The following is a 22,682-nucleotide window of genomic DNA, read 5'->3' as shown; positions in this document are numbered from 1 at the left end:
AGCTAAGAACTGATTATCCAATAGACTGCATACATGGGCTCAATTCAAAGAAAACTGGCAAAATGTTGTATATTATTTAAAATAAGCATATATTATGTGAACTGTATCACATAACTTGTCAATTTAAAATTTCTCACCTTTATTTCTCATAATTTAAACTGGTGAATTTGTGAAATATTAGTCACATAATGGCTATCTGATATATGATTTTTCCAGAACTGATTGAAATGTGGGAAGGATGGATTTATGCTTGTTGTCTGCATAACAGTGTGCCTGTGTCATCCATTATAATCACATCAGTCAGTCACAGAGTTACATTGCATCTGCACAAAGTGTACATTTGCTAAGCATCAAAACATGTAATAATAGTTTATGTTAGCTGAACAGACTCATAACTTTTGTGATCAATAATTATTGCATACAAACACTAGGTAAACTTGTATGTATTATCCATTTGAGTACAGACACTGTACTACCCCAGACATCAATATCATAATCCAAAGATATATATTCCAACATACAGCTTCACTGCATATCAACCATTTCATAAAGTCTGGTGAGGAGGTGCATCCTGATGAGTACTAAATCCTCATCACAATAGTACAACTGTGACACAAGTACTCAGTTTCATCCCATCAGTCTGCCACAGTTACTAGGTGGAAAAACAATATTTTAATTAACCTTTGACCCTGACCTTGGTGACAAGGCAAAAATCAGACTTTTAAGCGATGATACCAATACTTAACATGTCTTTTTTTTTATTTTTTCAAAGACAGCTTGAGATCCATGGAGCAATCACAATGTTGACCTCTTAGTCTTGAATATAGGACAGTGAATGTTACATGCAGTACACAACTAGTACATGACATGTGAATCAATCAGTTTTGTATTTATATCTCAAATAGCTTCTGAGATAGAAAGTATGCATATATCAATGTAAGGAAGAAATATGAGTTAAAGAAATAGAATATGAACATCGAAATAGACTAATTTAAAGTTTTCATCCATCATTTTATTTTAAGCAGTAAATGTTACTGATTCAAACTTATTTTTGGTTGAAATTTGATTCCTGTAATCTTATTTCCCAATTTTGTCATAAACGTGTCTGTCAAAAAGTGCTAATGCCTTATATATCCAGTTATGAATTTCTGTAGCACACTTTGTTTTGTTACTGTATATTCTTTTTCAGTCACCATTTGTTTTAAGATTTGTTTTGGAATTTTCAGAGGTTAATTAGAGTAAAAAGTTGACTCCATTTCTGATTGGTCAATATTTAACTGCTTTTTTGATTGGTCATTATTCAACTGCTTTTAAGATACAAGTGCTTAGGTATGCTTTTACAATGAATAACACACAGGCATTACAAATATTTCATTAATGTAAATATGGTGTTTAAGTTAGAGTTCGCCAATATCTGACCTGAAAATCAGAAACTGACAGAAGTGATCTTAATGGTGTAATTTGAGGTTAAAAAGTAAAAATGATTCTGCCACAATTGGAATAGCTGCATCCCAGCATACAGACAATGAGCATGTCCAATCAGAGACAGATGTCCAAGTCAATGGTTCCGTGAAATGCAGTGTCTTGCCCTTATCTTTTGGAGTTTTAGCTCATTAAGAAACCTCAATACGGAGTTAAAACTGACACTACTGATGCCAACATCATACTTGCTATGTCTTGCAATTCTATATGGAAAAGGTGAGATGAGAATAGTCTACTTATTAGGAGGTTAGAGATTCTCATGTCTTTTGGAAACACCCTAATTGTATGCAATTCTCTTGTCATCTGGAAACATCGTAACATGCAATTCTCATGCCATTTGGAAACACTTCACATTATGAAATTTTATTTTTCTATGACTGGGCAAAGTCATTAATACTCCAAGGTGTTGGGTGGTGAGGTGGGAAATGGGGTTGCAAATGACCAGTGAGTAAATTTCATACACAGAAACTTTCTGACTTAAAAGAGAAAATTACAAAACCATATCTGAAGCTAAAACTATACTTATATTAGCATTTGACCACAAATGTCTTTTGGATGATCAGTTCTTTATAATGCAACAGATTTATCTTTAGTACCTTTGATTCCATGTGTCTAAGCATTCGCAGCTGAAACTGAATTTGTTGGACTTGTTTATTTATTAAACTTAAATCACAAAGCTTTAAAACAAACACAAAGATTGGTCTGATGAAAGAATGTACAATTTGTCATTGAACAAATATCAGCAGCCCTTTAGTAAGTTTTTCAATCAGATTTAATAACATGCTTTATTAGATTGCATTTACCTGACAAGGATTTTGTTCCTATAACTGCTCTGATAAAGTATGCCTGGTTTGGTGTTACCTGACACTTGCATGACAAAGCATGCCTGCTATGGTGTTACCTGATACTTGTATGACAAAGTATGCCTGCCAAGGTGTTACCTGATACTTGTATGACAAAGTATGCCTGCCATGGTGTTACCTGATACTTGTATGACAAAGTATGCCTGCCATGGTGTTACCTGACACTTGTATGACAAAGCATGCCTGCCATGGTGTTATCTGAGACTTGTATGACAAAGTTTGCCTGCCATTGTGTTACCTGATACTTGTATGACAAAGTATGCCTGCCATGGTGTTACCTGATACTCATAAGACAAAATATGTCTGATTTGGTGTTACCTGATACTTGTATGACATGTTTGCCTGCCATGGTGTTACCTGATACTTGTACGACAAAGTATGCCTCCCATGGTGTTACCTGATACTTGTAGGACAAATTATTTGATGTTACCTGATACATGTATGACAAAGTATGAAGTCATTAGATGCCGCTTACCATTTCAATATTTAATAAAACCAAGAATGACTTATGGAATTTTACAGTGCTTTATAAAAAAATACTTGCCAGATTAACAAACTTGAATGAACCTCTGTACCAATGGAATAGTCTGATAACAGCTATGCCATCTTCTCAACACTATACAGGCTTCTTTGTACAAATGGAATAATCTGATAACAGCTATGCCATCTTTTCTACACTACACAGGCTTCTTTGTACCAATGGAATAGTCTGATAACAGCTATGCCATCTTTTCTACACTATACAGGCTTCTTTGTACAAATGGAATAGTCTGATAACAGCTATGCCATTCTTTCTACATTATACAGGCTTCTTTGTACAAATGGAATAGTCTGATAACAGCTATGCCATTCTTTCTACATTATACAGGCTTCTTTGTACAAATGGAATAATCTGATAACAGCTATGCCATTCTTTCTACATTATACAGGCTTCTTTGTACAAATGGAATAGTCTGATAACAGCTATGCCATTCTTTCTACATTATACAGGCTTCTGATAACAGCTATGCCATCTTTTTTTACATTAAATGGTCCTCTTTTAACGAATGAAAAATTCTGATAACAGCTATCTTTTCTACAATATACAGGCCAAAAAAGATTAAAGAACTGTAAAATTCTACTAATCTGTTGCTAACTATGGGTCATTTATTTTATAGATGTGATCTATACATAATACTAACAAAGTTCTTGCCCAGGGTCCATGCAATGGGGGCAATTCAGCTGAAATAGTTGCCCCAGTTTATGTCATTTCACCCAGATGTGCAGAAGTTGTGAATTTGACTTCACCTTTCTCAATTTGATGTCCCTGTCCCTTTTTTCAGGCTACTGTAATGCTTTTATATTATGAACACATTATCAACTCTTGCATTTGTTCCTGTTCAATGAGCAAGGTAAAAACATTTTAAATATAGTATTCTGTTCTTTTTGATCAATTTTTTTATCAAAAGAATAATTATTTATGTCTGAAATTAAGTTTCAAACTGTAAGATTCCAGCTAAAAATTCATACGTGCTGCCTGAAATGAAATTCATTATTCTGTGGGATTTTATGGGCTTATTGCATTTAAGAGCAAATCATTATTCTGTGGGACTTTATGAGATGACTGCATGTGAGAGCAAATCATTATTCTGTGGGACTTTATGAGATGACTACATGTATGAGCAAATCATTATTCTGTGGGACTTTATGAGATGACTGAATGTACAAGCAAATCATTATTCTGTGGGACTTTATGAGATAACTGCATGTACAGGCAAATCATTATTCTGTGGGACTTTATGACATCACTGCATGCATGAGCAAATCATTATTCTGTGTGGTTTTATAGTCTGACTGCATGTAAGAGCATGCAAGTTTCTTTCATATTTTATCATGAAAGGTTGAAAGAAAGCACTTGCATATGATTTAAAAGTAACCTATATTTTTGGTTAATGTCTTTTATAATAGCTAAGTTGTACAACAAATATAATGGATCAAACTAAGAAAACTGTACAAATTTTTATAAAACTTTATGAATATTTTCTGTCGTTTTTATATTATTTAACTCAGTGGTTTAGTAAAATGGCTGTTTAAGTGACTGTTGTAAACATTCTAAATTCTGACTACTTTACACTTATTTCTCATTATTCTCCCACCACTTTGTTCTATTCAAGCAGGGGAGAGAAGTCATTTTGGCCTGAAAACTTTAGTCCAGCACAGACAACTGGATTAATAAAACTATCCCAATGCATGTGGGCAGGATGGGGTCTATCTACCCTGAGGAAATAAGATTTGTATCTGGTATGAGGCTTGCAGAGTTCCTGATGAAACTCTTACTCCTGGAGGCTTAGATTTTGTTACCTTGTTCAGAAACTTGGGGACATTTTATTTCTCACACACAACATTCGTAAGTTTTGACTGAAAATACTGCAGAATATGAAAAGTATGTTTATAAACTGTGTGTTATAAATGATGACATGAAGTAAGTCATCACATATGAAGCAGCCAAACTGAACTACTCCTGGCGACACCAGAAAATTAACTTATCTAGGAAAAGCAAAAACATGAGACAATTCTGTCTAATAGACAAGAACAAATTATCTGACCTTTTCCTAGTGTTATATTCTGAGCATGCAGTGATGTATTGGTGAAAATCTAGTGTTTGTATTAACATGACATTATCAAGTGTTTGTGTCAACAAATACATATTTGAGGCATTGTCATCACTATTTGGAATAAAACAAAGCATAGCCTTGGTCTTTTAATACAGGTTTTTCAGTAACTAAAGTATCAAATATGGAATCGAATTTTGTGGTCTATTAATACAGGTGGTTTATTTACAAAGGTGGTCTTGAGCACAGGTTCAAAGTGTATTATGGAGTGTCTTTACTCACCTCCATGGATCCAGTACCAGGCATTGTCTCAAGACATTCCACTATATCACTCAGAACTTTGCTGCCCTGGCCATACATATTCTTATCTTTTGGAACCTGAAATCACAACTCTGCAATAATATATGACAGTCATAAAGGCTTTACAATGCAACTTTTAGCAAGCAACTCTGGAGTTCTAGGTCTAAGTTTTAAATGGCTTTAAACAGCATTACCTGGTAAATTCAAAACATTTGTCTGATTGCTGTAATAGACATAATTTAAATAAGTTACAGAGTAATTCTGGGGATTTTAAGTCTCGGTCAGGCATTTGCAGCCTATGGCCCACCTATTTACATCACACTCAGTGGACTTCAAAATTGCTTATCTGACCCATACCCTGGAGGAAGTTGTGCATACCTAATGCAAGTCTTAAATGGTTTTCAATACATTACCTTGTAAATTCAAAACCATAGCCTATTTACTGTGTTAGACATAACTGATAGATGAGTCATCAAATTGAGCTCTCATGAAGGTTTCTTGACAATGAAGCAATAACCATGTATTAAAAGATGTAGCTCTTAATGTAAAGAGTAAGATAGACATGTTAATGTTATTGAAAAAGTACCAAGATATGTTAAATTTGTTGAAGTTTATGTACATAGAAACTGTCAACATTCTGAAATTTGTTCAGTGCTATTCACCAAAAGAAAATGAATCAATGTGAATCAAATTTACTTCTAAATTAATGAACATACGTTATCACAATCTGTGTTTATTTTAAATATGTTAGATAACCTCAATATGGAGCAGTTGTTCTTATTTGTATTAATATATACATTCTGCCTACTCAAGTAAAGTGTTCTTGAATGAATTTTTTTACCCTTAGACATCTGCTGAATTTCTCTCTGGCACCTGGAAAGTCCCCACTCTGTAAACAGGACATACCCCATGCCACCCACACTCCTGTAGGGTCCAAGCCACACTTGGTTGACACTTCCATTGCCAAGGATAGTCTCTCATCCTCTATTAGTTTGTCCCTCAAACGACTGAAGAGAAAGAGAAGAACATAAAGGTCCTAATATTTGTGGATGCAAGATGGTTAATAGGTTTTACCATGGCAACGAAATTGTACCAAAAGAATGTAAACAGAGCTGGTAAAAATATTTGCAACAGTAAATCCACCAATACTATCTTCAAATCCTCAATTATGAAACTGTTATCCCCATTTTAACACAGCTATAATATTTGTGTCTAAATTATTAAAATGACATCTGTGTGGCTCTGTATAACAAGGAATATATGATGATATCAAAATGAAATTATAATTCAAGATAATTTATCAGGGATTTTGCTGGCACAAAACTTTGACACTCCATCAATCAGATAGCATATCTTGTTTGTAGAAGTGTTAAGAACATACAATACACAGAATTTCAAGTCACCTAACAGAGTCTACTTTGGTTAGTTCATGAATGGAGGGCAGGTCCCTGTAGTTGGCACTGACAAGAAGTCCCAGAAGATCCACCAGTCCCTGATACTGATCGCACTGGGTCATTCCATGATTCTCTCCACACCTGATGAACTTCATCTTTGCATGGAACAGGAGGTACTTCATCATGCTGATGAGGCAGAAAAATATAATTCTTAAAGAAAAATATTTTAAAGGGGCCTAAATATGCCAATTCAACTGGATCTATGCAATTAAAAAAATGTAACTGTAAAAAACATATACACATTACAAACATATATACCTGCATACAAACATGTTTGTTAAATAACTCATTCCTGAATAGATGTCAGCGCTGCTTTTAATCTTTTCCCACCATCATTTAATTTTTCTGCCCTTACCAAGGAGTACAATCATGTAGAATATAATTTGAGATGTTTAGAATTTTTTTTTGTTCTATGCAGGCCCCAAAATGGGGAATCAAATTTTTTATTCTACAAGTATATACACATATTTTAATTGGAATACATTTTGTATAATGTATACAGATACATTAACAATCTCCAATTCTGGCGAACTTCTAATTCCAAATAATATGGAATCTAATGTTAAATCTAACTCAATATGACATTTGTCTCTAAGAACTGACACAAAAATTATCAAAACTGATTTTACAAAATGACATTAAAAAAATAAATGAAGAAGAGTCTCTTCAGATTCATTACAAAAAGTACATAATGATGATTCAGAGATTTTCATTTTAAACAATCTACTATTAGTACTGAAATTTCTGTGAAGACCTGTCTATTAATTAAAACAGACTATTCTTCAGAAACACTGTATTATCATTTGTCATGACATTTATAATATCAGAGAGGCCATTATGAAATTTTTCCGAGGGATATTCATCCAATTATGACCATGCAAAAGATACATCTTTCCAAACATTTTTTAACTTCTGTGAAACTTTGTTCTTTCCTTAATAAACATATTGTCTCTTTGAAACTTTTCAAGTTATGTCCACAAGAAGTTTCTATGATGGCGAGATCAATTCAGTTTTTATTCACACGATCTTAAGTGCATGACAAAAAGATTAATTGTTTGGCATCTTCAGCCCACCATCTTGATAGTTATTGACTAGAATATTATTTATGACACCAATAACTTGAATAACTTGTCCTGCTGCTCCAGACTAAGGGTGAACTTTGATATGACTCAGATCATATGGATTGAGGTGAAGAATTAATAACAGCAAAAAAAATTACATTGAATCACTTTGAATGATGTACACTCCTTTCAATAAAATTTGATTTGAACAAAGCAATTCTACTATAGTAAATTATACAGAGAAAAATGAGTTTAAAAATTACTTGATACATGGTCCTTTGGAAATCTCTCCTTGGTTGGAAAAATCACTGTAATTTAAACTTTAGTTTTCACTACAACTGTTCACTGTATTTATGGAACATCTTGACGTTCCAAATGAAATCGTGCAACAGATTCAAACAGTCTTTTTAACTTCCTTTGTGGCAAAAATGGAGATGGAAACCAACATTATCTAGAAAAATGTTTCTTCAATAATACTTCCTCATTCATATGCCTTTAGAGATCTACTACTACCTCACAAATCCAACCCTCTCATGCTAAACATTTTAGTTACAAAGTTTAACGATATCTGCCCAACTATGGGGCAATTAGAGTCATCTCCCCTTAATACGGGGTTTACAGTTTATCATGATGCAGTGGAGAGGGAGGAGTTGAAGTGGAGAACTTCATGGTTGATAAACTATGTGGAGTGCAATACCCAAGGAGAAGCCAGTCATTTTGCGCCATAATGTAAGTGTACAAACTGATGTTTTTATCCTTCAAGGTGCTTCTGTGCCTTTGCCTTTAGTAAGCCCAGTACACCATCGACTTTCAGTCCATAATATGCAAATTAACAATTTTCCATGACAGATCAGTATCTTTTGTACATAATCGAAAACCCATTTTGCCTGGATACTTTCAGCTAAGTTTGGTTGAATTCTGTTGAGCTGATTTTGCTAAGTCCACTAAAGGATTTTCTACTGTTAGTAATAGTAGCCATATTTAATGGTGGATCAACATCATTTTGCAACTGCTTGACAAAGCCCTCTATAACAGTATTCTTTTGTTAACTATAGTTGAATTGAGCCCTTTTTGGGAGGTTGCTTAAAGCTTTTCCTCTTTTTGGTAATGGCAGTCATATATGACAGCAGATTGGTACCAGTTCTATAAATAAAGAAACCCTTTTTCCTGGATGTTTTCTGTCAAATCTGATCCAATTCTGTTGAGTGTTAATATATATTTTTATATTTTTAGTACATGGTGGCCATATTTTATGATGAAATAGCATCAGTTGTACAAATCTGAAAGCCTGTGATGCTTTCTGTCAAATAAGTTATGTTTTATTCTATTTTTAGTAATGGTAACCATATTTGAGCTAATAAAATGAACCATGAATGTCATAATGTCTGGTCTGAAAGATTACAGTTATATACTGACTTAAGGCAATGTGACCTGAAAGAAAAGAGGTATCGACTGACATAAGCCAGTGTGACTTGTAAGATCAGAGTTATGGACTGACATAAGCCAGTGAGACTTGTAAGATTAGAGTACTGGACTGACATAAGCCAGTGTGACTTGTAAGATCAGAGTTATGTATGGCAGAGAGTTTACAGATGATCATCATGAATCTATTTTCAGCAAGGCACTTATATTTCATTTATCATTTTCAGATGAAAGGTTATGGGTGGCACCCCATCCATATAACTGTTATATTCCCTCTTGCTTCATGCCTTCACTGTATTCTTACCAGCCACTTACAGGCTTGCAAAAATTTTAACTTAACAAAGCATTGTGGTGTTCCTACAAAAAACACGACTTTGGAAGATGATAGAGGCATCAAGTTTGTTTTACCTTATGATGAGATTGTAGTCAACTTCTGGATTAGGAATACCAGGGTTAATGGGCTTTAACAACTGTGACAAATCATCACAAAGCTTCAAGATCAGCTGACCACACTCCCTGGGGTTACCATGAAGATCCAAGATGGCTGTGCATAGAGAGGTACTTGGAGCCTGAAATATCAAAGAAGTTAATATACAGTATGGTCTTGACTACCAAACTCCACTGCCTGAAATATTTATTTCTTTGAACAAACAAAAACCAATGTTTACTATTCACCTTGTAGTACATGAAAGCTGTTACATGAGTCTTCATTAGATTAGAAATTTACTTTAAAAAGTTGAGTGGCATAATTTTGTACTCTTCAGTAAGTTCCATATATGAAATGTGTGATAAAAACAAATCAATGATTCTATTTATTGAACAAGAGCTCCAAGTGGTCCTGAGATCACTCACCTGACTGACAATACAAGTGCAACTGGTCAAAAATCTGGATCAATAAGATTCTTTCTGCAAAAATTTCTTGCCATGTAGAGGATTGCATACAATATGAAAATAACTATTTCAATGTTTCTCTTTATTCTGAATCTTCATTTGTATTTGATGTTACAGCAGCACTGAATACCCAAAGGTTTCTCTGCCTGGATGCTTTCTCTCAGAGAGGGTCAAATTCTGTTAAGCCAAATTGTTTAGATAAAGTTGTATAAATGTTGTTCTATTATTAGTAACAGCCACCATATTTAATGGAAGATCAGAATCATTTCTACAAATATGAAAAGAGTTTAAACTAGAATGCTTATGTCATATTTGGTCAAATTCTGTTTGTGTCATTTCTATTTTTAGTAATGTTGGCCATATGCAACTGTATATCATCATCATTTGTTTAAAAAAATGAAAGCTATTCAAGCCAGGATGCTTTTAATTAAATTTGTTCAACTTCTATGAGGTAGTTTTTGTGAAGAAGTTGTTTTTTTTAAAAACTTTATTTTTAGTAATGATGGTTATATTTGATGATAATCATCATAATTTAACATATTTTGAAAGGCCTTCATGCCAGAATGCTTACTTACAAATCTGGTCAAATTCTATTGAGCGATTCTAGAGATGTTTAAAGATTTTTTTAAAACTTGTTTGCAATGGTGGTCATGCATGCATGATGGCAGATCAGCATCATTTGGACAAATGTAAAGAGCTTCAAGCCAGAAAACTGTCAGTCAAATTTATTCAAACTGTGTGAAGCAGTTCTTGAGAAGTTGTTTAAAGTTTTTTCCTCCATAATTTTAGTAATGTCAGCTAATATTGACTGCAGAAATAGTAATGTCAGCTAATACTGACAGCTGACTTAGTAATGTCAGCTAATATTGATGGCAGACTTAGTAATGTCAGCTAATACTGATGGCAGACTTAGTAATGTCAGCTAATATTGATGGCAGACTTAGTAACGTCAACTAATATCGATGGCAGACTGGCATCATTCAAACAGATCTTCATTCCAGGATGCTTTCATCAAATCATGTCAAACTCTCTTGCGTGGATTTTGAAAATAAGATGTAAATATCAACTGTGAATGGATAATGCATGATGGATGAATAACCGGGTAATAAAATAAGCAAATGAGTACCAATTTAAAAAAAAGTATTCCAAATTCAGATCGAGACACAGAATAATGACTACAGTTCGAGGTTCATGTTGTGTTCATATTTATTTGTCATCACAGGGGCTCATATGGCTGCTTACAATTTACTTGTCATCAATGTACTGTATAATAATACAAGGGAGAACACTTCTCTCCTTCCTCACATGACCTATTTAAGAATCAACACAAATATTTAAAGCTAGACCATCCTAACTTCATGCCTGTCCATGGTTCATGTGCCATTTTTCTCCTGACATAAACAAGCTTGTTTTGAGATCATGATGACATTAACTAAGTCAGTACCTTTTGTCAACAGTGACAGTAAGAACTGATTAAGAAATATTTGACAAAATAAAATTTAAATACATACTACAATTCAAATAAAACAAAGCATAATATTTTTTCCCCCTCAAGTATGTGGCCCTGGAGCAAGTATTAGCTGTTGAAGTCAGGCCACTGATCACATGTTTGTTTACTAGACTATTTTTTTTATTAGCGGGGAAATCCAAGGCAGATATATTTGTAACAGCAAAGGCAACATAAAAACTTGGTTACCATAACATTCACTTCTTTTACCATGTTAGGAAAAAATTAACGAAATGGACAACCACACAGAATGAAAGTTTTCACTGAAATATTTAAATCTTTAAATCTTTGTTACTTAATAACACTGAAGCAAAAATCTAATGAAAATTGACCACTTGTGTAAATATGGTGATTATGCATTAATTTTACTTGAAACAGTTCCAAGAAAACAGACGGCATTCTTGAATGTGAAACCACCTGTCAAAGATTCATTCTATTTTGATACTACATACAAAGCGCCCAAGTCTAAACTGAAAATAAATCTGCCAGATATCATTAAAAAAAACCAGGTTGTATCAATGTGACTGATGGATGTTATGTGACTGAAAAATGTTAGAGAAGAAGGATTTATTTAAACTTAAAAATATGTTGCACTGGAATGTCGTAAACAGATGAACCATGGCAGGTTGAGAATATTACTACAGTTATCATTTGTGGCCTTCAAATTTGTGACTGTTTGCGAAAGTTACTGTAGACATGTAGACTGTTATGCATAAATAATGTAACCATTTCTTTTATGTCTATACTCTTGTATTAACTACTAATCCATATGGATTTAGCCGATTTGTGACAAAAAGTTTAACTGCAGATCCAGGTAAGTAGCAAAACTAAATGTACGTTAAATACAATAAATATGCACGTTTTTCATATAGTTTTCTGTAATTATGGTATGTAATATATAAATTGCTCTTTTTATGCTCAGATTATGCTTTTTAACACTTATTAGTAATAAATTAGTCTTATACCTCTTTTGGGGGTTTGTATGTCTGAAACTACAACAAATCAGTTCAGGTTCACATTTAATAAAATTTACTTTTGATCGGGTACCCGTTAGAAATTTCTGAAAATTTTTACATCTCTATAAGCAACACTACTGCCTGCATAGACTACTTGGCCTCTAGGTCAGCCTCATTTTGAATTTTCATTTCAGCCACTTTTGCACTAAATATTGCAACAACAACAAAAACAGACACCTGGTTTATAATAATAGTGCTTTAACTACATGTTCTAGATTTAAAATTTCTATGGTTTTATTACTTTTGTTAATTACTTAAAATATGAGGTTAAACCAGATGTTTCTAGAGGAAGTTGCAGAAACTGACTTGTGGTGGCAGTTGAACTTTAAGAGAAACTGAGTACCACTGGGACAGCAGCTTGATACCATTTTTGTGACATCATGTTACAATTTTGATAACTAATAATGTTTATGATGAGTTCTTTCAGTTCATTAAAACTCTTGACTGACCTCAAATGGTTAGGACAATGTTTCTATAACTTCCATTTTATGAACATTTGAAAAGCACAAAATATATTTTCAGACAATAACAAGAACTATCAGTAACAATGTTAATAAATATGATAAAATATCTTAATATAATATTTGCTGGAACAATGAAAAAGAATAAATAAATTTATATATGAGATAAGTCATTTTAACTAGTGTACCAGAGGTGTATAATTATAAACTATAAATTAAAATATAAATATTTACTGCAGACAAAACAATCAAATAAAAACTGAAAAATATATAAAGCAAACTTCTACAAAATGATGTAGACAATTCAAGCATATATACCCATAGTTTGGTTTTGAAAATATCCATAATGAATGGAAAAATAGTAACTACAAGGAGGTAAAGGTCTCAGATAATACTTTGGCTTGTGTATTCCAGGAATATATACAGAAATTTCAAAGATTTGAGATAGTACCTTATGTACTTGTGTATAAGTTGGATCAAGCTGCCATTGCATAATGCACACACAGATCTGGGTCTATGCAGATTTTTAGGAATAATCACAAGAACAGATAACATAGACCCAGATAAACCGATGCATTATACGACGGCAGATTAGATTATATGTTGTATACAGTTGGACTGTATATATATGCAAGTATATATTACATAAATTTTGTTCCTGAATTCAGAATAGGTGTGTATGCTGAACTTTGATATGTTGTTGAATAACATAACTGAAACATGCAACCAAAAGAATTTACAGTGAAGAGATTGACTGACATGACACATTTTCTTTCAAAGGCTTCACAATTCTGTACATGGAAAAGATCAGCAAATGATAATGATAATCTCAATGTGTTCAGTTTACAAATCCAGCTAACACTTTGGTTCTGAATGAAATTAATGTTCCCATGGTAACAAAACGTTATGAGTTTTGAGAACGAGACTACTAGCAGTAGCCCGTGTTTACTCACATTCTGCCTAGAACTAGGATATTTCAGTAAGTTGAGATTTTCTAAAATAAGGAATTGTACCAATCTATCAGATGCTCTCGAATTGTTGTTGTCAAATTGTTGTTCTTGTTTTAAGATGAGCTATGATTCAACAAGGGGAAGCACTTCAGGCAAGGTTTTGAGATAAAACTGGTCTCTACACATGTACACTCTTTCTGATTCAATTTCAATTTATTCAAAAAATGCACAGGAAATATAACATCATTTGTACTGACCAGAATAACAGCCTGACTCTGAAACAGACCAGGTCCAATAAAACAGGAAAGAATAAATTCCTTAACTAAAGTCATTCCAAGATGACAGACCACAAAAATAAGGAGTAATGTTGATGTAAGCAAACAAAAGTAAGTGGGGCATTCTCTGATTGGTCAGGGAATTTTCAAACAAAAATTAAATCCAACACCTGAGGTGTGAGAAAATTCTCATACATTAAAGTTATTGTGGAAAAAAATGTCATGATACACTAAATCCTTGTGTACTTTTCAAAGCAGATGAGTGTTAAATTATGAGCTCTTGTATAATTTAGCAGCTGCATGCTATTTTCTGAATATTCCCTGTCCAGCGTAACTATCAAAGGAATGCTAATAACAAGTGCTCTTGTTTCCTTTCAATTTGGCAAAGTAAATATATCACAACAGAGAGAAATCATTTCAATCATTGAGAAATATATTCAGCTTCCAGTCTAGGAGTGTGTTCAGTACAAACCATTACACATGTTAGGACCTTATTTCGTCTCCTATTCTTACACATGAACAGTCTGTTCTCCCAATGGCACTTAGACAAGATTGGGATCTGAGAAAGGATGTGAAACCAGTTTATACAGCACAAATGTAAATCTTGTAACATTTAAGTTTTGGTTTTACTTCATTGATAAACAAAAATCTAACATGATATTATCAATTTATATTTGAATCTTTCTGCATAAAAGTAAATTATGAGAAGCACCTCTGTTAATAACAATGAAGCTGTGAGCAAATGGTATTCTCAGATTCTTTAACATCAAACTAATGTTGGAAGAAGAAAAATAGTCTAAATATGCTTTGCCAAAATTTCTAATCAGATTGTTTCTTTGTGTCCTCTGTGTTCTCATAGTATGTATTTTTTCTCTCAATACCTTATCTCTACTTCTCTTTTCTATGTCAGTCTCTTTGTATCTCTATCTCTCCCCAACACAAACATATACCACAGGCACACACTCAGTCATACACAAACACTCATATCCATGTGTAAACAGACAGTCATACACAAACACACATACCCAAAGGCACACACACAGTCATACACAAACACACATACCCACAGACACACATACCCAAAGGCATGCACAAACACACATACTCACAGGCACACATACAGTTAGCCATAAACAAACACACATACCCACAGGCACATACACAATTAGCCATATACAAATACACATTCCCACAGGTACACACAGCTAGTAATAAAAAAACATGGTTATTCATACATACACATACCCACAGGTACACATATATTCATAAAAATAAACATACCCACAGGCACACATACCATTAGTCATACACACACACAGGCACACACAGCTAGTCATACAAAAACATGCAGTTATTCATTCATACAAATACCCACAGATACACACACATTCATACACAAACAACATAGACCCACAGGCACACAAACACACATAATCATAGGCACACACACACAGTCATACAAAAGTGCACATACCCACAAAATGCAGGGATGCTCAAGTTGCATGAACAAAAAGCAACAGAAACTTTTAAATGAGTGAATGAGGATAAATTACGATGAATTGATTGCTGCATCTAATGAAAAAGCAGCATGCAGTCATGAAATTAGAAATGACCACAGCAGGTAGGGTTGTTTGATTCCACATTGATTTACAAGTTGTAAAGCATAGGATATGACCTGAAAATTTTCTGTACCTATCAGCAGGTGGACTCTTCAGGTGACTGTAGCTCAAGAGCCATGAAGGAAATACTGGTAAGTATCTAAAATGTACACCAGTGTTCTGCAGACACACCTGACCGCACTAATTGCATGATTTTATGAATAGATTACATCGTACCCAAAAACTGTCAACCAGTACCAGCTAAGGTCTGAAGCACTGATTTATCACACTCAATTTAAGATATAATATAATGCTTCACTTATCAAATAAAATATAAAGAATTAATGAAATGTCATATCAGTAATGCCATGACAAAAAAATAATGCTAAAGAAAATCAATTCACCTGTTCAAAGTAGAAGTCATCTCTTAATGACTCATTGACCTCTTGATCCAGCTGTAGTTTCCAGGTCATCTTGGAATGGTGGATGATTTCAGACAGACTGGGTCTGTGTTCTTCATAGATGGGCATGTTTTGTTGGCTGATAGTCCGTGCACCCAGACTGGTTCCAGAATGTTGCTCCTTGTGGAGATGATGGTACAAGTCTGCCACTGAGCCTCTCTTATCACTAGAGATAAAAAAGTATGTTGACTTACAACAAAAAAAAGAAGTATTTAACAGAATCAAACAGGAGTACCATGGTACATTATATGCACACCCTATGTTGAATAAGTTTCTACGAAGGCACTAATAAAACATGGTTGACTACAAAGATTATTGACCAATGGGTCTAAAACAAAATGCTGGACCTTTACCTTCATCTTTGGTCAAAGTATGCAGTCTTGAAGTAAACTTACTGTGCAGAAACCATTATGTTTTTATTAGACTTACCCTGACAATGACCATGAACCTTTAGGATTTAGGATCTATAGGTCTTTTTTATTACCATACATGCAAGAAATCCACTAAGTTTTCTCAAGGAACTTACTCTACACCAAAAGCTTTTCTCTAAAATCCATTTTTCTTTAAGCCACAATGACTTAAATCTTAGGAATTCTGACCTCATAATCAACAGGCCACTTTCTCTTTGGCCAGAATTTAATTGGCTTCATTCTTATACAGCATGCAAACCATCAAAACACTTTGGTCCAGGTCTGGGATGAATAATTGATGCTATTGTGCGGAAAAAAATTTTCTTGTTTCAGTCCAGTGACCTTGATGTTTCTACCCCAAAATCAATGGACTTTTTCATTACCCCATGTGTAGTCCATCTAAAAAGTACAATCAAGGTTTGTGATGTAGAATTGATGTTAATGTGTGGGAACCAGTTTTCTTTTTTCAGTCATGGAGGCTTTGACCTCTGACCTCAGAATCAATAGGCTTCTTCAATACTCTAAATGCAAGCCATCCACAAAATATGTTGAGTTATTGTGCAGAAAAAAATAAGGAACAGATTGATGAGAGCTGGACCAACATCATAATGTGCTCCACCATATGGCAGACGTATAAACAACAATGATTGCACTAAAACACAAATGAATACAAATGTCACACTTGTAAAGAATGAAATTGTAATGGATGTATGCTTGTAAAAAAAAATCATTTTTATAACTCATTTTGCCAAATGTATTTTAATCATTTAAAATTGTGGCTAATTTTATAAATCTGGAACATGACCTCCAAAAACCACCATATTACCACATTTGCTATTATGATTACAGAGAAAGAGGACTGATGATAATATTCAACTTTGCAGATAATTCAAAAGACAAGTCAAATTCGGCATCACACGTTTATACCATATTTCCAAAGGTATAAATACACCTAAATACAGTGCAAATCTACATATTTTAAGCCAGAATGGATTACAATAATTAGTCTTCTATTCCAATAATTATTTTTCTATTACAATAATTAGTCTTCTATCACAACAATTGGTCTTCTATTACAATAATTAGTCTTCTATCATAGTAATTAGTCTTCTATCACAGTAATTAGTCTTCTATTACAATAATTAGTCTTCTATTACAATAATTAGTCTTCTATCATATTAATTAGTCTTCTATCACAGTAATTAGTCTTCTATTATAATAGTTAGTACTGTATGACGGCTGCATTCTATTCCACCAAATATATTGACATGCCTCCGATGAAAAGTATTAAAGTCGGTGAGTAATGTATGATGGCTACTGTACGATTCCATCAAATACACTGACCTGTGTATAATGTATACCAAATTGCATAAAGAGAAATCTGCATAATGTGCTGGTACATCTAGGTCTACTTGGTCCACTTGGAATTACAAATAGAACTGCATACACCTTTATTTGCTGGCCAGTTAAGTGATGACAGATCAGGGTCTACTGTTTACTTGGAGTTATAAATTGAACAGCATAGACTGTTATTTGCATGCCAATTATGGGCTGGCAGATCTGTGTGTACTCTGTTCACCTGGTATAATAAACAGAATAAATGGCATAGAATTTTATCAGCTGGCCTACTAAATACAGCAGAGACCTTTATCTGCCAGCCCATTAAGTGATGCCAAATCTGGGTCTACTTGATTCATTACAAATTATAAATAGAACAAACAACACAGACCATTACCTGCCAGTTCATTAGGTGATGCCACATAAATCTGGTCCACTCTGTTCATTTAGGACAATAAACAGAACAAAAAGCATAGACCTTTATCAATTAGTTTGCTATGTGATGCCAGATAGACTGGGTCTACTCTCTTTGGAACTATATATAGAAAAACAGCATAGACCTTTATCAATTAGTTTGCTATGTGATGCCAGATAGACTGGGTCTACTCTCTTTGGAACTATATATAGAAAAACAGCATAGACCTTTATCAATTAGTTTGCTATGTGATGCCAGATAGATTGGGTCTACTCTCTTTGGAACTATATATAGAAAAACAGCATAGACCTTTATCAATTAGTTTGCTATGTGATGCCAGATAGATTGGGTCTACTCTCTTTGGAACTATATATAGAAAAACAGCATAGGCCTTTATCAATCAGTTTGCTATGTGATGCCAGATGGATTGGGTCTACTCTCTTTGGAACTATATATAGAAAAACAGCATAGACCTTTATTTGCTGGCCAATTATGTGATGGCAAAAAGACTGGGTCTACTCTCTTTCCTTGAAATAATATGTGGAAGACTCATAGACTTTATATATGCCAGCCCATCACAGCAGGTAGACTAGGTCCCCCTATTCACTTGAAATTGTATGTAGAAGCATGGACTTTATATCTCCTAGCCCATTATGTGACAACATAAAGACTGGGTCTCCTCTGTTAACTTGGAATTATATGTAGAAGCATAGACCTTATATCTGTCAGATCATTATGTAACAGCAGACAGACTGGGTCTACTCATTTACTTGGAATTATATGTAGGAGAAGACTTTTATTTGTCAGTCCATTATGTAACAGCAGACAGACTGGGTCTACTCATTTACTTGGAATTATATGATGGAGAAGGCTTTTATCTGCTAGCCCATTATGGGATAGCAGACAGACTGGGTCTATGCTAGTCACAGATGGATACATGATATCCATAGCTGAATACAATAACCTGTCACCTTCTATTAAAAATGGAAACTCAGTAACAAAAAGTTCAGCTGCTATTGAGAGAAGCATGGTAACTTTAGGATATTTTAAGGATATTTTATTTGCCTGGTGCTGAACATTTGGTGGTAGCAGTCATCACATGTCCTTGCTGACACCCCTTTGATGATGGTTGTTTTCTGTGAGCAGGTGGCACAAACAACCCTTCCACAGCGGCGGCAGTGATGACGCCTGTTGAACTGTTAATAAAGAAAGACAGAAGAAATTTAAATTGTTGCAAAATATAATATCAGTGTTGAATATAAGAATTAGTCATGTACACACTAAAATATAACACCTAGTCTCTGTTTTAAAAAAACAAAACCACATCACGTGAAAAATTATTCTGATCTCCAAACTTGAACATTATGAAAGTTATATAAAGCTGTACAGGTATTAAATTTTTGATTGTGTTGTGACTCTATGGTCATAAACCTCTATAGTCATAAACTAAGCAACAGACAGAAGCAAAACCAACAAGCTTTGTAAAACAATAAATTAATTATCAAAGTTATAAAATGAAAAAATTAAGAGGCTCTTAGAGTATTATGAATTGAATCCATAAATAATCCTAAAAAATTTTATTCAAGTTTACAAGAATCAAATATTTCGAATGAATTTCTGATCATCAAATGTATGTATCACAATGGCACTATCCAGAAATCCTTTGAATAATTCACATTATTCCCAGAATAATGTTCTAGTCAAATGAGCACTTTGTAACTGAAATGAATAATCCTGACAAACATCTCTCAAATTATCTAAATACAACATTAAACACATCTGCAAAACCGATTTTAACATGTGAAATAATCAGTCAAGCTTTGAATTTTCTCTGTTTACTGAGAAAATGTAGATTTTATAATTATTTGGCCTAGAATGTCCAAATTCTACCAAATATCGGAATAGCAGCTGTTTGGCTATCACTACAGGGTTCATAAACAATCTGATTTCTTGCCATGACATCTTCCTGACCAATTTCTGAATTTTCCTGACAATTTTTTAACACTGACATTAAAGACAAATACTCCCTTCTACAGTGAAGGTAATGCACTACCAATCAACAGAACTGGATGAGAATTTGCGGTGCCATGTGAATAATGTAATTTTCTTTTTTCTAAAAAAACATTTGAGGACTTCATTGTTTATACTTCTTGGTATCGAAATCAGCAGCTAAATGTTTTTTTAAATGTTAAAATCCAAATTTTTTGAGAAATCAGTTGTTTTTGGTCATATCTTCTTGCTGAAATGGTGGATAAAAACTTAAGCATTTGAACAAGTGAGAACAGAGCTTAACCTCTCTCCAAAGTTTGAAGTTTACTATAATCTTCTGTTTTGGCAAAACTTTGACAATGCTTAACAGAACTAGTCCAAAGAATGATATATTCATGTTTTTATTATCAAAAATCTTTCAACTGTAATGTTAAAATTTTAAAATTACTTCCAATCACAACCACAGGATACTAAGCACACATTTACAAATGGCAGATACACTGTTACATCAAACTGAAAAGTGTAGATGTAATACGACTTTGCTTTGATTAAACTCATCTTTGCTTCATATTTCAAGATTTATTTTCAGCCATGTAAGTGACAGTTACTGATCCATAACAACTTTATTTTGGTTTTACTGGGTATCTTATTAAGTTTGTCATGAAAGGTATAAACAGAAGTCATTGTGAATTAAAGAAGGCATCATCAAAAGGAATCACTGTACAGTAAAGCAACAGACATAACTCTGGCAGGCAAATAGCAATTTCACATGGATGTAATTCAGATGATATTCCATAGGATATTTGATTCTTTGTTTACAATTTGTCTTGTGTTTCCACTTTCATAAAACAAGAAAATAATATGGAATTGTAACTCATAAGCTAAAAAGTACTATGCACAAAATGCTGTAAAATTCGCAATGCTTGATAAGCGGAAACTCACATTTTATGCATCTTAGCTACTCAAATGAGATTTGTCATAATTTTGCCCGTTTAAAACCATCTTTAAAACCATCATATTTTATCACTCCAGTGAAGTATCAAGATTATTTCTCTAAAAATATCCAGTTATTCATGGCCTAGCATAAAGTGAAATTAATTTAATTAAATCACTGGCAATTTACATTAATTAACCCAAGGGCATGATGCATTAATTCAACTTCTGTTTCTTCATGGGAATCCACATTATTTTCAATGGGCAGTTATTAATGAATTACAAAAATCTGTAATGTCTACTGTAAGTTATATGTAATTATAGAAGGATGCCTATCATGGAATATTAAGTAAGACTTATTAATCAATAATGGCATATCCATGTTTTCCTGTTTTCACAAAATCCTCCATAGTCGCAACCCAAAGCCCTTTTTACAGACTGTAGGTCAAACATCTAATACAAGTGGACATGTCTTCCAATCATCAATTTTCACAATTAAATAAGCTTTGCATTTTCAAAATTTTCCTTCAATCATAAAACTGTTGAATAACTATCTTGCTATCAACATAAATTAAATTTTTAGTTGTCTCTCTATATTTGTGAATATCATATCTTTATCCAACTTTTTTAATATATTAAAATCATAACCATATGTCTCAGTCTGCATTTTTAAAGTTTAGAAATATAAACTATCATAATCATAAGTCCATGGATATACAGAAGGGCTAGATGCCCTGAACCCCATCAATTCTGTTTAAAAATAAAATTTAGGGATAATTACTAAATGGCAGTGGAACTCTTACCATACTAAATCTCTCCTCTTTGCAGACCATACACACAGATTCAGATGAGTCAGGGACCCACTTGTCTTTACTAGGTGGTTCTGCTGGCATGACAAACTTGTCCAAGGAGGCAAGTTTCCGCACTGGACTAGTACCACTTGATGCTGATAATAATCTGCTTGATGCTGGAAAGTCATGAAAGTACTTAGAACTGAGACATATATACTCTTCAATTTTTGGAAAGCAGTTATGTCTACACATGTATCAGGTTCCACTCTGCAGTTCTGTATTTTGCAAAGGGTTACATTTTTAAAGAAACATTAGTCCCAACACTTGACGTATGCAATTATGTTATTTAATGACAAATTTGGAATGTTGGCATGAATAAGATTCATATAGGCATTTCATATGTACCAGACTCTGTAGGTACCTAGCTCAGTATGATTACCATAAGGTTCCAAGGCAAAACCATGCAAGCAGAGA

General features: G+C 33.6%; 1 protein-coding gene across 1 annotated transcript in view; it reads right to left on the bottom strand.

Annotated features, from left to right (window-relative positions):
* The window catches only part of LOC149808360 (uncharacterized), a 181,087-nt gene that overhangs the window by 34,476 nt on the left and 123,929 nt on the right, over positions 1-22,682 (bottom strand). Inside the window, exons 29-35 of the mRNA XM_089976137.1 lie at positions 22,221-22,384; positions 19,561-19,691; positions 16,276-16,498; positions 9,582-9,742; positions 6,640-6,816; positions 6,078-6,243; positions 5,219-5,314 (exon numbers count right to left, since the gene is read on the bottom strand). Coding sequence (XP_089832263.1) covers positions 5,219-5,314; positions 6,078-6,243; positions 6,640-6,816; positions 9,582-9,742; positions 16,276-16,498; positions 19,561-19,691; positions 22,221-22,384 — 1,118 coding nt within the window. The remainder of the gene's footprint in view (positions 1-5,218; positions 5,315-6,077; positions 6,244-6,639; positions 6,817-9,581; positions 9,743-16,275; positions 16,499-19,560; positions 19,692-22,220; positions 22,385-22,682) is intronic.

This window comes from Sinohyriopsis cumingii, chromosome 1 (assembly GCF_028554795.1).
Source record: "Sinohyriopsis cumingii isolate HCF-2022 chromosome 1, ASM2855479v2, whole genome shotgun sequence".
In the NCBI taxonomy this organism is placed as follows: Eukaryota; Metazoa; Mollusca; class Bivalvia; order Unionida; family Unionidae; genus Sinohyriopsis; species Sinohyriopsis cumingii.
The sequence above is the reverse complement of the archived record's forward strand: the minus strand, read 5'-3'. Positions and strand labels throughout refer to the sequence as shown.